The 16505-nt window shown below is 40.7% G+C and overlaps 1 protein-coding gene across 1 annotated transcript in view; it reads left to right on the top strand.

Moving 5' to 3' along the window:
• The window catches only part of KRCC1 (lysine rich coiled-coil 1), an 80167-nt gene extending 72740 nt beyond the window's left edge, over positions 1–7427 (top strand). Inside the window, exons 4-6 of the mRNA XM_053700319.1 lie at positions 4870–5130; positions 5454–5550; positions 6072–7427. Of these exons, the coding sequence (XP_053556294.1) occupies positions 4870–5130; positions 5454–5550; positions 6072–6828 (1115 nt within the window). The 3' untranslated portion in view covers positions 6829–7427. The remainder of the gene's footprint in view (positions 1–4869; positions 5131–5453; positions 5551–6071) is intronic.
• Positions 7428–16505: the final 9078 nt, after the last annotated feature.

Below are 16505 nucleotides of genomic sequence, written 5' to 3'. Positions count from 1 at the left end.
GAGACTGCTGGACAGCAGCCTCCTGAAGGGATTACAGCTCATTCTACTAGAGCTGTGGTTTTCACTTGGGCCTTTTTTAAATGTGGCTTCTGTTGAACAGATTACAAGACGGAGTCTTGGTCTGCGTTTCATACTTTTTCAAATTTAACAAATTTGATACCTTGCTTCTTCGGAGGCTATTTTTGGGAGAAAGGGTTTTTTACAGGCAGTGGTAACTTCCGTTTAAGTACCTGCCTTGTCCCTCCCATCATCCGTGTACTTTAGCTTTGGTATTGGTATCCCATAAGTAATGGATGATCCGTGGACTGGATACACTTAACAAGAGAAAACATAATTTATGCTTACCTGATAAATTTATTTCTCTTGTAGTGTATCCAGTCCACGGCCCGCCCTGTCACTTTAAGGCAGGTAATTTTTCCATTAAACTACAGTCACCACTGCACCCTATGGTTTTCCTTTCTCTGCATGTTTTCGGTCGAATGACTGGTAATGGCAGTTAGGGGAGGAGCTATATAGCAGCTTTGCTGTGGGTGGACTCTTGCAGCTTCCTGTTGGGAAGGAGAATATATCCCATAAGTAATGGATGATCCGTGGACTGGATACACTACAAGAGAAATAAATTTATCAGGTAAGCATAAATTATGTTTTTACCTTATTCCGGCTTTTTTCTTCATTTTTTAGACATTTGCATAGTTTTAAAATTAAGGATTATGAATATATACATTAGAAATTTCATAGAATGGTTTGTTTCATAGGCAGGATAAAATTTATGTCTGTTCCCCTAGTAAAAACGAACTAGTAAAAACAAACTTAAATGTGTTATTATTCAGCAACTGATAATGATCAACTGTTTAGAAAGTTTTATTGTTAAAAATATGCATTTTCTTTATATACTGTAAAGAATCTTTTTTGATACATAGTGAAGGATCTTTCAGATAGTGGCAAATACAGAGTGACTGGTAGTAAAGAAAAAACACTACGGGGCAAACAATTAAATAATTAGTGAACGATCCAATCAGAATTTTTGACTTTGAATAAATTAAAGCAAAGAGAGAAGGTACTTCATATCGCTTGAAAAAGGCTGCAGTAGCAGCTGAAACGCGTAGCGTTTAGAACTCTGCTTTTCCAATTTATTTTGACAACGGAGCCTGGGGAAACCATCTGTCCTGATATTAGAGTCACTGTTGTGACAGGTGACCGAATATTGTAAAAGACCAACCTGATTGCAGCTTGAACTCATTTCTGCCAGGCGTGAAAAATACGCTTGTACAGACAAAGACACAGAGGACACATTGGAGCCGATGTGAATCCAGGATTATTTGTTTTTTCCCATAAAACAAAACACAACAAGTAAGACTCCGTTAGAACAAGAAATTACATTAACTCTATTCTGATAAAAAAGACTTTAAAGTAGCATTTACCGGTATCTGCTGAAGAATATTTGTGAGACTTAACACATTGAAGAAATTTAATGATTGGAAAAACTCTTTGCCTTCCCTTATTTCAAAGTCATATGGATCCATTCATTCATCACTAATTTAACTGCACAAAAAGCTCCAGACACCCATATCTGTGAAAAGTAGTAATCACACAAGATAGCCTGCCCTTTCAAGGATTGTTTATTTATATATTTCGAAAGTGTATTAATTTTTTACTGTTATCAATTTGAGAATATTATTAATCCAGTATTTATGAATTTATAAATATATTTATTTTTGAATCAGTGTTGGATATTGCTCGAATGGTTCCCTGTTGGTTACTGATGCAATATACTGACTCTTTTTTTAAAAAATAAGATATATTTAGAGATAATAATTTATTTGGAATTTTTTAAGATAATTAGATAGATTTATATTATTTAGTTTTTGTTAGACTGGCCAGTCTTTATATGATTCATTTTTTATGCATGAATTTACATTTTATATAATTGAGGGACATTTTATTGAATAAATATTATATTGATTTAATCATATCTCTGCATAGTTATTTATGAAGTTGTAAAAATACATTTATTTCATACTACTATATATTAAGTTTTAGAATTGTAGAATCCACTTTTAGACTTTTCTATTTTTCCCATCTAAAGGTTAATAGTCACAGGCGCAACCACGCTTTCTTTATTGTCTCCTTAATCTATCTATAACCAATTTCTCTAGGTTTTTTGGTTCAAGTTTGGTTGTATAGTGGAGTTACAGAGACACTATTAATAATATCTTCCATTTATCTCTAACGTGCTTCCTAAGACCATCCTGGTAGATTGTGACTACGGACACAAGCCTATCCGGATGGGGAGCTGTTTGGGGTGTCAGAAAGGCACAGGGGTTGTGGACTCAGGAGGAGTCCTCCCTCCCGATCAATTTTGGAACAACGGGCAATCTTCAATGCCTTAAAGGCTTGGCCACTTCTGGGTTCGTCCCAGTTTATCAGATTTCAATCAGACAATATATCCTCAGTGGCTTTCATCAACCATCAGGGGGGAAAAAGAAGTTCCTTGGCGATGAAGGAAGTATCTCAGATTCTGGAGTGGGCGGAGGCCCACAGCTGTTCGCTGTCAGCGATTCACATTCCTCATATATATTTTTCCTCCATTACCACTTCTTCCTCGAGTAGTGGGCCGCATTAATCAGGAGCGGGTATCAGTAATCCTGATTGCTCCATCGTGGGCACGAAGGACGTGGTTCGCGGATCTAGTGGGGATGTCCTCATCTCCTCCGTGGAAATTATCTTGTTGCAGAGACCTGCTGTTAAAAGGTACATTTGTTCATCAAGATCTAGATTCTATGAGGCTGACTGCGTGGAGGTTAAACACTTAGTCTTAGCAAAGAGAAGTTTCTCTGAGAGTGTCATTAATACTCTTATTTATGCTCGTAAACCAGTTACTCTGCGTATTTACCACAAAGGGTGGAAGACCTACTTATTCTGGTGTGAAGAGCGTGGTTTTTCCTGGCACAGAGTTAAGGTTGCCAGGATCTTATCTTTTCTCCAGGTTGGACTGGAGGAGGCCTTTCTGCTAGTTCCCTGCCGGTTTTATTGCACAAGAGGCTGGCTGAGCTTCCAGACGTGGTGTCCTCTGGAGCTTGGGTATAGTTTTCCCAACAGTAAGGAATGAAGCCGTGGACTCTCTCCCTATCTTAGGAAGGAAAACATAATTTATGCTTACCAGATAAATTTCTTTGCTTCCGGATAGGGAGAGTCCACGGCCCTGCACGTTTTTTCTTGTCTAAGGGCGGCCCCCTATTATTTATCTTATTCTTCTAACACCATTTATACCCTATTTTTCCTACTTTTCATTGTTCCCTCTGCAGAATGATTGGGGTAATGAAGAAGTGGTAGGGATATTTAAGCCTTTGGCTGGGGTGTCTTTGCCTCCTCCTGGTGGCCAGGTGTTGTGTTTCCCAACAGTAAGGAATGAAGCCGTCGACTCTCCCTATCCGGAAGGAAAGGAATTTATCTGGTAAGCATAAATTATGTTTTTAGATGGAGTTTAATTCATTAGTTGTAACGAAGATGCGCTATATCTTACTTTTTAATATAGATATAAAATTCATATACCCCACATTCCGCCGCCCACTTCAAAAGTCAATTTTTCGGTTAGCTAACGGTTTGTTGTCCAATCAGTGCTCTAGCTACAACAAAAGTGCCATATGGGGACAGCGCTTACTGCAGAACAATTCAAACCTTTAGCTCACAGAGAATTTGACTTTTGAAGTGGGTGGCGGAGCGCAGGGTATTTTAATTTTATATCTATATTAAAAAGTAAATTATAGCGCATATTTATTACAACTGATAAATTAAACTCCATCTAAAATTTCACTCCGGATCTGATTTTAAAAAGGGGAGAGTTTACCATCACTTTAAAGGGACATAATGTGTTTGTGCATTCTCTTACTTCACTGCTGCTTGCATATAATGGTTTTAACTCCCACAAAAGGGTTAAACCTATAGTTGGCTCCAGAGAAGCAATACACTAGGAGCTAGCTGGACCTCTTGTCATTGTCTCACCAGATGTTTTCAGCTAGGTCTCAGTAGTTTGTTGCTGCTTTGCAGCTGACTTTTCTAACTTTGCAGGGGGTAAGAACTTATTATATGCAATGCACATTAGATCATTGTCTCTTTGCACATTTAAGCCCCTTTATTTGTTAGGATATTCGTATACATATTCATATTCACTTGTTCTGGTGTAGCTCATCTCTTTAACAGTACTTTAGCCTCACCTTTATTAAATACTTCCATATGCTTGAAGGTTGTTATCATATCCTCTATTTTCCTCTTTTGTAGGCCGTAAAATCTTTCCTCGTAAGGTTTCATTTTTAGAGCATGTACCATTTTAATATAGTCTCCAGAACTGTACTGTATATTTAAGATGCAGAATCTGTTGGCGCTCTACAAATAACCGATAATAATAAAATAATAATAAGATGAGCCCTAAATAGTGATGTATAATATGTCATATAAACCTCTTGTTTAGTGCAATTATCCTACACATAGCAGGGTGACTGCTGTTTATCTCACATTCTCATAGAATCATAATAAAGACTGTGGGTATATAATATTGTACTTCCATGTAAAGGTCTCATTTCAAAATAACACAATTGTTTACTAGTCAGGGGCTAAAAGATAAAAATCCCACCAAAAACATGCGGAAACACCAGGTTTATTCTGTTTTTTAATGGTATTTTTAATTTAAATGTCATTATAAATTTGAATCTAATATAATTTCAATATACATTTACATTTAATATATAATCAGTACTTCACATTGCAAAATTGCGTGCCAGTCAGTGAGTTCTTTATGCACATGTTCATCCTATTTGCATATGCTCCTCCTGTACTAGATTTCCACCTGTTGACTTTTAGTTGTTTTTACAGCTGTCCCACCTGTGACAATGACCAGCCATTCCCAGACCTTTGTTTTAAGTCAGGAGGATCTGAACTCAGAGCAGCCCTCTTTCCCGGACAATGAAGCAGATCTAAGTGACCCTGACAAGTATTGTAAACTCTGCTGTGCTTCATTCAATAATCCATTGGTGGCACAACAGCACTATAATGGAAAAAAACATGCGAGGAATGAGGCTCGGAGGAAAATGATGGAAGAGTTGGAGGAGACTGGTGTTCCCATGGAGGCAAATGGTAAGCTGAAGAAAGAAAATGGAATTTAGGTTATATAGAAGGTAATGGTGTAGTATGAGAATACATATAACTTTGTACCATATTACAGTATGTTATGTTTGTAGCATCACTATCCCATTAATAAGAGCTTATTTTACTCCTGATCAATTATGAAAAAGCCTATAGACACTAAAGGCATAATCTACAAGTCATTGTTGGTCATATAAAAATGGATGTTGATTTTGCTACCAAAGGAACTAGCAAAGTATGGATGTTAGCTCAAATAGGAGGTTAAAGCCATCCACATTGAGTATTTAACAGCATAATCTTCTATCGTTTAACAGGATGTGATGGAAAATATGTGTGTCCAATCTGCAGTGTTTCCCTTACATCAATTGAAATGTACCAGTCTCACATGCAAGGGAATAAGCATCTGACTAAGTAAGTAAATGTTTATTATGGGGAGTTTTCTTTAATTTTTGTAAACTCAGTCTTCTATATTTCTATATGAATAATTTACTCTGCTATTCTGTATTAGAGTGTTTTTAAAAGGAAATCTAGGGAAATTGTTAGATATTTTGAGAATACGTGTTCTGAGGTAAATCAAATAGCTACATTGTATATTTTACTATTGCTTAGTAAATCCAAGTTAGAAACATAATAGACAAAATTGAAATGCACAGGAGTTTTGAATAGAAACCATTTTTAATACACATAAATTAGCAAATCTGCTTATAGGAATAGATTTTACAATTAGTACATTAATACACATTCCCTGTTTAAAGAACTGGTTGTTGCTAGCATTGTGTCAGAGATTACCAAAATTGAGGCATACATGACCACTTTGGTAAGAAGCCTTATTAAATACACAAGAAAACATTAGTTAGGAATGCCTTGCCTATTCTTTTATTGTCTCTTTGAACTTGGGATGATGTATTTTATTTCCTTTTTTATCCTTGCAGAGAAAATATGGTGGCCAATTTAATGAAAACTTCTAAGAAGAATTATGATTCTTTTCAAGATGAATTGGCTGACTACATTAAAGTTCAAAAGGCAAGAGGCCTAGAGCCAAAAACCCAGTTTAGGCAAGAAAAAGATCAGACTGATAGCTGTGAATATGAGGAGGAAGAGGAGTTTAATAGCAGATCTCCACGAGAACATACAAAACAAGGTGCTCCTTACAAAAATTTTGATCCCCATTCCACAAATTATCCAGCATACAATACCAAACATCCGGCAGTTAACAGGGTACCAGCTTGGCCATCACAATGGGAAAAAGTTTACAGATCTCACAATCCAGACAAGGGTCAGTTTATTAATATGCAAAAAGTTCATCATAGAGCCCATACTCCATCGAGTCTGGATTCCAGTGATGACCACAAAGGGTCATCCTCAGATGAAAGTAGTGACTCCCACAGAAAAGACAGAAAACATAAAAGGAAGCACCGCAAAGAGAGTCGACACAGAGGTGTTGAGAAATTCAAAAGGGAGGATGAGAGTGTAGAGAGGAAAAAAAGAAAAATTGAGGCTGATAAATTAGAAAGTGAAAAAGCAAAGAAAGAGACAGAGCCATCTGACAAATCTAAACACAGAAGAGACAAGAAAAAGAAAGAGGAACAGACTGTTAAAGACAGCAAAAAACACAAGAAGGTCAAAAAGGAGGGGGACCAAAGAACAGAAGAAGAAATTCTCTGGGATGAATCTATTCTGGGATTTTAAAATCATTGGGAGGTGTGGAATGGACAAAATTGCAACCTATCCTTATTCAACTTTCAGAGGAGAATAACATGTATAATGTTCTTGAAAATGATCAGAGATATGGGTTTAGTAGGAAAATGACTCCCACTGTCTGGATATATTCCATTTTAGAAATATATTAATCATACTGTGAAAGAGACCTAACAGAGGAAGGGATGTGGCAGTATGAAATTTGCATTGTGTTTTGTAGAGCTGTTTTCTTAAGTTATTTTAATTATTATTTTTGTTTGATCAACATTTGTTCTCTCTTGGTTGATTTTTTGTTTCTAGTGAAAGACTGTAGAAACTGGTATTTTTTTCCTACTACCCACATTTTCTTTATGACCTGTTCTGCCTGCTGCTATATAAAAATTAATATTACAAGAGAAAAACATATATAATTTTGATGTAAACTCTAAGTGAGTAACTTTTCTATCAGTAAAATAACCATCTAGACATTTATTTGTCCAATTTACTTTTTATACTCAAATAAGGGTCTGTCTATTTTATATTCTGTTACTAATGAGGTTGTATATATAAAGTATTGACAGATGAGAAAAAATCTAAATCCTACCTCTAAATGTGTTCTTTTTGTTTTCGCTTTATTATATGTCCCATTTAAAAGTTCTTGAGTTATTATTATTATCTATTTGTATAGTGTCACAAAATTGCGTAGCTCTGGGTACAAAGATAGGGGTATACAATTACAAGGATTTGTGATAAAAAAACAAAACAACAAACTAAACAAATCTAGTACAGGAGCAAGAGGGCCCTGCTCCAGAGAGCTCACAGTCTACAGGTTGAGGGTTTGTAGTTGCAGCAGTGTCAGGCAGTTCAATAATTATTTTGGTTAGGAGGAGAGATGGTAAACCTCTCTGAATAGGTATGTTTTCAAGGAGCGTCTGAAGCTATTCAAGGTTGGAGACAGTCTTATGGAGCAGGGTACATAGTTCCAGAGGACAGAAGCAGCACATGAGAAGTCTTGGAGACGGGAGTGGGATGTAGAAATACCAGGAGTAGAGAGATGTAGGTCAGAGGTTGATCGAAGAGGCCGGGATGGGGAATATTTGGAGATGAGAGAGGAAATGTAGTTGGGAGTTAGACTGTTGAGTGCTTTGTAAGTTAGGATTAATACTAATAATAATAAATTATATTTCCATCTAAAGGGGAGGAGAGTCCACGGCTTCATTTATTATTCTGGTAAGATTTCATTTTTCTCTTGTTAAGTGTATCCAGTCCACGGATCATCCATTACTTATGGAATATATTCTCCTTCCCAACAGGAAGCTGCAAGAGTCCACCCACAGCAAAGCTGCTATATAGCTCCTCCCCTAACTGCCATATTCAGTCATTCTCTTGCAAGCCTCAACATAGATAGGAGGTTGTGAGAGTCTGTGGTGCTTTCTACTTAGTTTATTCTTCAATCAAAAGTTTATTTTTAAATGGCACCGGAGTGTGCTGTTTATCTCAGGCAGTATTTGGAAGAAGAATCTGCCTGCGTTTTTCTATGATCTTAGCAGACGTAACTAAGATCCATTTGCTGTTTTCTCACATTCTGAGGAGTGAGGTACTTCAGAGGGGGAATGGCGTGCAGGTTTTCCTGCAGATAAGGTATGTGCAGTAAAATATTTTTCTAGGAATGGAATTGACTAAGAAAATACTGCTGATACCGAAGTAATGTAAGTAAAGCCTTAAATGCAGCGATAGCGACTGGTATCAGGCTTATTAATAGAGATACATACTCTTGTAAAAATGTGTTTTAAAACGTTTGCTGGCATGTTTAATCGTTTTTTAACATATGTTTGGTGATAAAACTTATTGGGGCCTAAGTTTTTTCCACATGGCTGGCTTAAATTTTGCATAGAAACAGTTTCCTGAGGTTTTCCACTGTTACAGTTGGTGCAGTTAAAATTACAAACAGTGACATTCAGCTTCCCTCAGCAGTCCCCTGCATGCTATAGGACATCTCTGAAGGGCTCAAAAGGGCTTCAAAAGTAGGAGCTGTTATGACTGTTTTTTGTATTAAGGGGTTAATCATCCATTTGCAAGTGGGTGCAATGCTCTGCTAACTTGTTACATACACTGTAAAAATTTTGTTAGTTTAACTGCCTTTTTTCACTGTTATTTCAAATTTTGGCAAAATTTGTTTCTCTTAAAGGCACAGTAACGTTTTATATATTTGCTTGTTAACTTGATTTAAAGTGTTTTCCAAGCTTACTAGTCTCATTATTAGTCTGTTCTAACATGTCTGACATAGAGGAAGCTCTGTGTTCATTATGTTTTAAAGCCATGGTGGAACCCCATCTTAGAATGTGTACCAGATGTACTGATTTCATGTTAAACAATAAAGATCATTTTCTGTCTTTAAAAACATTATCACCAGAGGATTCTGTCGTGGGGGTAGTTATGCCGACTAACTCTCCCCACGTGTCAGACCTTTTGACTCCCGCTTTAGGGACTCACGCTCAAATGACGCCAAGTACATCAAGGGCACCCATAGCGTTTCTTTACCAGGGGATTCTGTCGAGGGGAAAGTTATGCCGACTAACTCTCCCCACGTGTCAGACCCTTCGACTCCCGCTTCAGGGACTCACGCTCAAATGGCGCCAAGTACATCAAGGGCGCCCATAGCGTTTATTTTACAAGACATGGCAAAGGTGGTGAATAATATTCTGGCAGCAGTATTCGTCAGACTACCTGAAATTAAAGGAAAGCAGTTAGCTCTGGGGGTAGATACAGAGCATACAGACGCTTTAAGAACCATGTATGATACTACCTCACAATATGCTTAGTCTGTGGGTGATTTTTTTTTTTTTTTTTACTCAGGGAAGATGATTTAACCTGATTCTGATATTTCTACATTTAAAATTTATGCTTGAGAACCTCCACTTGTTGCTCAGGGAGGCTTTGGCTGCTCTGAATGAATGTGTACAATCGCAGGGCCAGAGAAATTGTGTAGACTGGATAAATAATATGCAGTGCCGGTGTGTACTGATGTTTTTCCAATACCTAAAGAGGTTTACTAAAAATTTTTTTTAATAAGGAATGGGATAGACCAGGTGTGCCGTTCTCTTCCCCTCCTATTTTTTAGAAGAATGTTTTCTAATAGTTACCACCACACGGGACTTCTGGCAGACAGTTCCTAAGGTGGAGAGAAGAGTTTCTACTCTAGCTAAGCGTACCACTACCTCTGACGAGGACAGTTGTGCTTTTTAGATCCAATGGATAAAAAATGTTTATTCAACAGGGTTTTATCCTGCAGCCCCTTGCATACATTGCTTCTGTCACTGCTGCTGCGGCGTTCTGGGTTGAGTCTCTTGATGAGGCTTTACAGTTAAGCGACTCCATTGGATGAATATATTTGACAAGCTTATGCTAGCCAATTCCTTTGTTTTCTGATGCCTTGTTCATTTGACTAGACTAACGGCTAAGAATTCTGTTTTTTTACTATACTGGCGCGCAGAGCGCTATGGCTTATATCATGGTCAGCTGTCGTGACTTTAATAAATAAGCTACTTAACTTCCCTTCAAAGGGCAGACCCTATTCGGGCCTGGTTTGAAGGAGATTATTGCTTATATCACTGGAGGAAAAGGTCATGCCCTTCCTCAGGATAGGTCTAAAGGGCAAAAAAAAAAAAAAGTCTAATTTTCGTACCTTTTAAAAACTTCAGGGCAGGTGTGGCATCCTCTTCCTCTAAGGCAAAACAAGAGGGAATTTTTGCTCAGTCCAAGGCGGTCTGGAGACAATCGGACCTGGAACAAAGATAAGCAGGCCAAGGAGCCTGCTGCTGCCTCTAAGGCAGCATGAAGGAACGGACCCCTATCCGGTAACGGATCCTATAGGGGGCAGACTTTCATTCTTTGCCCAGGCGTGGGCAAGAGATGCCCAGGATCCCTAGGCATTGGAATTTATATCCCAGAGATATCTTCTGGATTTCAAAGATTCCCCCCCCAAAAAAAGGGGAGATTTCGCCTTTCACAATTATCTGCAAACCAGATAAAGAAGGAGGCATTCTTACATTGTGTACGAGATCCATCCAGTTCCAAGAGAGGAACAGGGACAGAGTTTTTACTCAAATCTGTTTGTGGTTCCCAAGGAGAGGGAACCTTCAGACCTATTTTGGATCTAAAGATTCCGTCATTTAAGATGGAAACTATTCGTACCATCTTAACTATGATCCAGGAGAGTCAATAGAGGACTACAATGGATTTGAAGGATGCTTATCCTCACATTGTGATGCATAAAGATCAACATCGTTTTTCAGGTTTGCCTTTCTAGACAGGCATTACCAGTTTGTAGCTCTTTCCTTTGGGATATCTACAGCCCCAAGAATCTTTATGGGACTCTGATAGATTCTGTAGAAATGAAAATTTACCTGACGGAGTCCAGGTTGTCAAAGTTTCTAAATTTCTGCCGTGTTTTTTTCATCCCATCCGCGCCCTTTGGTGGCTCAGTACATGAATGAAATCGGCTTAATGGTAGCGGCAAGGGACATAGTACCGTTTGCACGTCTACATTTCAGACCGCTGCAACTATGCATGCTCAGTCAGAGGAACGGGGATTACACAGATTTGTCCCCCTGTTAAACCTGGACCAAGAGACCAGAGATTCTCTTCTCTGGTGACTATGTCGGGTCCATCTGTCCAAGGGTATGACCTTCCGCAGGTCAGATGGGACAATTGTTACAATAGATGCCAGCCTTTTAGGTTGGGATGCAGTCTGGAACTCCCTGAAGGCTCAGGGATAGTGGACTTAGGAGGAGACCCTCCTTCTAATAAATATTCTGGAACTGGGAGTGATATTCCATGCTCTTCAGACTTGGCCTCAGTTAGCAACTCTGAGGTACATCATACTCAGTCGGACAATATACACGACTGTGGCTTACATCAGCCATCAAGGGGGAACAGAAGTTCCCTAGCGATGTTAGAAGTCTTACAATAATTTACTGGACAGAGACTCACTCTTGTCTATCAGCTATCCATATCCCAGGTGTTGAGAACTGGGAGGTGGATTTTCTAAGTCGTCAGACTTTTCTTCCGGGGGAGTGGGATTTCCTCCGGAGGTCAAGACCAAGCAGGAGAGGACTTTGGTGTTTTTGACAGCGCCTGCGTAGCCACGCAGGACCTGGTATGCAGATCTGGTGGACATGTCATCCTTTCCATCACGGTCTCTGCTTCAGAGACAGGTCCCTCTACCTCAGGGTCCTTTCAACCATCTAAATAGAATCAATCTGAGATGGACTGCCTGGAGACTGAACGCTTGATGTTATCAAAGCATGGCTTCTCCGAGTCAGTCATTGATACCTTAATACAGACATGAAAGCCTGTCTCTAGGAAAATTGAACATAGATATGGTGTAAATATCTGATTGTTATGAATCCAAGGGTTACTCATGGAGTAAAGTCTGGATTCCCAGGATATTATCTTTTCTCCAAGATGTTTTTGAGAAAAGGGTTGTCAGCTAATTCCTTAAAAGGGGACAGATTTTTACTCTGTCTATTTTTTTGCACAAGCGTCTGGCAGGTATTCTAGACGTTCAGGCATTTGGTCAGGCTTTGGTTAGATCCAAGCCTGTGTTTAAAACTGTTGCTCCGCCATGGAGCTTAAACCTGATTCTTAAGGTTCTTCAAGAAGTTCCGTTTGAACCTTTTTTGTTCCATAGATATCAATCTTTATCTTGGAAAGTTCCTTTTGGGTAGCTAATTCCTCGACTCGTAGAGTCTCCAAGTTATCTGTGTTACAATGTGATTCTCCTTATCTGGTCCTTCGTACGGATAAGGTAGTCCTGCGTACCAACCTGGGTTTTTTCCTAAGGTGGTATCTATCAAGTACATCACTCAAGAGATAGTTGTTCCATGCTTGTATCCTAATCCTTCCTCAAAGAAGGAACGTCTATTACACAATATTGGACGTGGTTTGTGCTTTAAAGTTTTACTTACAAGCTACTACAGTTTTCATCAAACGTTCACCTTGTTTGGTGTCTATTCTGGACAGAGGAGAGGTCAAAAGACTTCAGCAGCCTCTCTGTCTTTTTGGTTAAAAAGCATAATTCATTTAGCTTATGAGACTGCTGGACAGCAGCCTCCTGAAGGGATTACAGCTCATTCTACTAGAGCTGTGGTTTTCACTTGGGCCTTTTTTAAATGTGGCTTCTGTTGAACAGATTTACAAGACGGAGTCTTGGTCTGCGCTTCATACTTTTCAAATTTAACAAATTTGATACCTTGCTTCTTCGGAGGCTATTTTTGGGAGAAAGGGTTTTTTACAGGCAGTGGTAACTTCCGTTTAAGTACCTGCCTTGTCCCTCCCATCATCCGTGTACTTTAGCTTTGGTATTGGTATTCCATAAGTAATGGATGATCCGTGGACTGGATACACTTAACAAGAGAAAACATAATTTATGCTTACCTGATAAATTTATTTCTCTTGTAGTGTATCCAGTCCACGGCCCGCCCTGTCACTTTAAGGCAGGTAATTTTTTCATTTGAACTACAGTCACCACTGCACCCTATGGTTTTTCCTTTCTCTGCATGTTTTCGGTCGAATGACTGAATATGGCAGTTAGGGGAGGAGCTAGGGGTGGACTCTTGCAGCTTCCTGTTGGGAAGGAGAATATATTCCATAAGTAATGGATGATCCTTGGACTGGATACACTACAAGAGAAATAAATTTATCAGGTAAGCATAAATTATGTTTTTATTAATGATGATAACATAGAAGACAGGGACACAGTGTGGCGCCTTTTTATCTTTACAGAATCAAGGGTTAATATTCCTGGAAGGGGATTATTGAACAGAGGGGGGGGGGGGGGGTTATACATGATATTGTTTATTATGTCATTGCTGCATTATGTGCGAGATGGGGCTCTGGCAATGTGTGGAACTTTCAGGTTACTTGCAGGAATCCTACGCGGCCATTGTTGGCCTGCTTTTCCCTAGTGCAGGGGTGGTCCTGCCAGGCATTCCACGTGACTGGGTGTGTCTCTCTATCCTCTGTTGATCTGTGGCGCAGGAGACATAGCGGTTTCTGTAGTCCGGGTCCTAGGAGCTGGTGAGTGCCACGGCCATTGGTGGTATAAAGGTGCCTTTTTGTAAATAAAGTTAGTCTACCCATAAGCGCAAGCGATGGAGGACTCTGTCGCGTTAGAGGGCTTTCCCTCCTTAACAAAGTCTCATTCCTGTGTTTATTGTGAGGAGGTTCTTGTAGATAAGCCTGCTCAACTATGTTCCACATGCCTTGATAAAATTACTACATCTAAATGTAAACAGATGTCTAGTACTACTGGGCCGTCCACCTCTGAGGGCTCTTCGTCCCGGGAGGTGCGTTCCTTACATTCATCTCCGATTACACATGCAGTGCCCCGGGGTCCAACCGTTACTCCTTCGGGAGTGATTCGTTGGCTGTCAGACTTTGATGACCAACTGGAATCGGCGGTTTTGAAAGTGATCCATGCCATACTACGTTCTACTAAGCGCAAGCGTAGGGTTCATCATAGCGGCTTGACCCAGGGTTTGTCATCGCTGATGGTAGATCCAGAGGCTCTATATGATGACGAGGCCCCCTCCGACTCTTCGGAGGAGGCCCCTTCTGGATCAGGGTCCGCGTCATCTAAACCTCCGGCGGCGGAGGAGCCTGGTTATAGGTTTAGGATGGAGAATTTGCTCTTTCTGCTACGGCAGGTGCTTGCTACTCTGGAGGTTCCGGAACCTAAGATAACGGAGGAACCTGCGATTCCTAAGCTTGACAAGGTATACGAGGGCAGGATAGTACCTCAGTCTTTCCCAGTTCCCGTTAAGATGGCTATTATTATTAAGAATGAATGGGAGCAATTAGGTTCTTCCTTTTCCCCTTCTTCCTTTAAAAAGCTGTTCCCCATTCCGGACTCTCAACTTGAGCTGTGGGGGACCATCCCTAAGGTGGATGGGGCTATCGCTACGCTCGCAAAGTGGACGACTATTCCCCTAGAGGATAGTTCGTTGTTTAAAGAGCCCATGGATAAAAAGCTGGAAAACATGTTGAGAAATATGTTTCAGCACACAGGGTTTGTTTTTCAGCCTGCAGTGGCCATTGCAGCGGTCGCCGGAGCTGCAACATGTTGGTGTGAATCCCTGTGTGAAATGGTCGAAGGGGAGACATCCATCAACAAGATACAGGAGAAGATTAAGGCACTGAAGGTCGCCAATTCTTTCATCTGTGATGCCAATATGCAAATTATTTGCCTGAATGCTAAGGTGTCAGGTTTTTCTGTTTTAGCGCGCAGGGCTCTGTGGCTAAAATCTTGGTCTTTGGACATGACCTCCAAGTCGAGGCTGTTGTCCCTGCCTTTTGAAGGGAAGATCCTGTTCGGTCCAGGATTGGACTCGATCATATCCATGGTTACGGGAGGCAAGGGAGCTTTCCTACCACAGGATAAGAAGGCTAAGCCCAAGGGATCTACTTTTCATCCCTTTCGTGTGGACAAGGCCCCAACACCAGCAACCCGCCACGAAAGCAGACCAATCCAAGGGATCTTGGAAGCTGGCTCATTCTTGGAACAAGTCTAATCGGCATGAAGGGGCGGCCACCGACCGGTCTCCGGATCACGTAGGGGGCAGATTATCTGAATTCTCAGACGCATGGTTTCAGGACCCCTGGGTTCTAGGGGTTGTCTCCCAGGTTTACAGGATAGGGTTCAGATCCCATCCCCCCGAGGGCAGATTCCTCCTGTCAAACCTGTCTTAAAGACCAGAGAAGAGAGAGGCCTTTCTAGAGTGTTTAAACAAGTTTCTGAGTGTTCCTTCGTTCAAAATGGAAACGATCAGATAGATTCTGCCCCTAGTTCAAGAGGGACAGTTCATGACAACTGTAGATTTGAAGGACGCTTACCTTTATGTGCCAATTTACAGGGATCACTTCAGTTCCTAAGAGTTGCGTTTCTGGACCAACATGTTTGTGGCCCTTCCTTTTAGTCTGGCGACGACCCAGAGAGTCTTTACGAAGGTTCTGGGGGTGCTGCTGGCAGTGACGTCTTACCTGGACGACATCCTAGTGCAGGCGCCGTCGTTCAGCCTCGCAGAGGATCATTCGAGGGCCCTTCTTTTGCTACTCCAATATCTCGGTTGGAAGATCAACTCAGGAAAGAGTTCCCTGGTTCCCAGGAACAGGGTAGAGTTCCTGGGCATGATAACAGACTCCATGTCCATGAAGATATTTCTCACAGATCAGCGGCGCAGGAAGCTTGCGTCCACCTGTCTTGCCCTTCAGTCCTCCGCAAGCCCGTTGGTGGCTCAATGTATGGAGGTGATAGGTCTCATTGTGTCAAGCATAGATGTCATAGCAATCTCCAGGTTCCTTCTCAGACTTCTTCAGTTGTGCATATTGAGACAGCGGAATGGCGATCATTCAGATCTATCACAGCTGATATCCATGAATGTTTGGACTCAGAACTCCCTCTCTTGGTGGATCCATCCACAGCAACTGTCCATGGGGACATACTTCTTGAGACCGTCCTGGGAGATTGTGACCACGGACGCCAGTCTGACAGGATGGGGAGCAGTTTGGGGTGCCAGAATGGCACAAGGAATGTGGTCCAGGGAGGAGTCTCTCCTTCCGATCAACATCCTTGAACTACAAGCAATCGACAATGCTCTGAAGGCATGGCCTTCTCTGGGGTCGGTCTG

The sequence above is a fragment of the Bombina bombina genome, chromosome 2 (assembly GCF_027579735.1).
Source record: "Bombina bombina isolate aBomBom1 chromosome 2, aBomBom1.pri, whole genome shotgun sequence".
Taxonomy (NCBI): domain Eukaryota; kingdom Metazoa; phylum Chordata; class Amphibia; order Anura; family Bombinatoridae; genus Bombina; species Bombina bombina.
The sequence above is the reverse complement of the archived record's forward strand: the minus strand, read 5'-3'. Positions and strand labels throughout refer to the sequence as shown.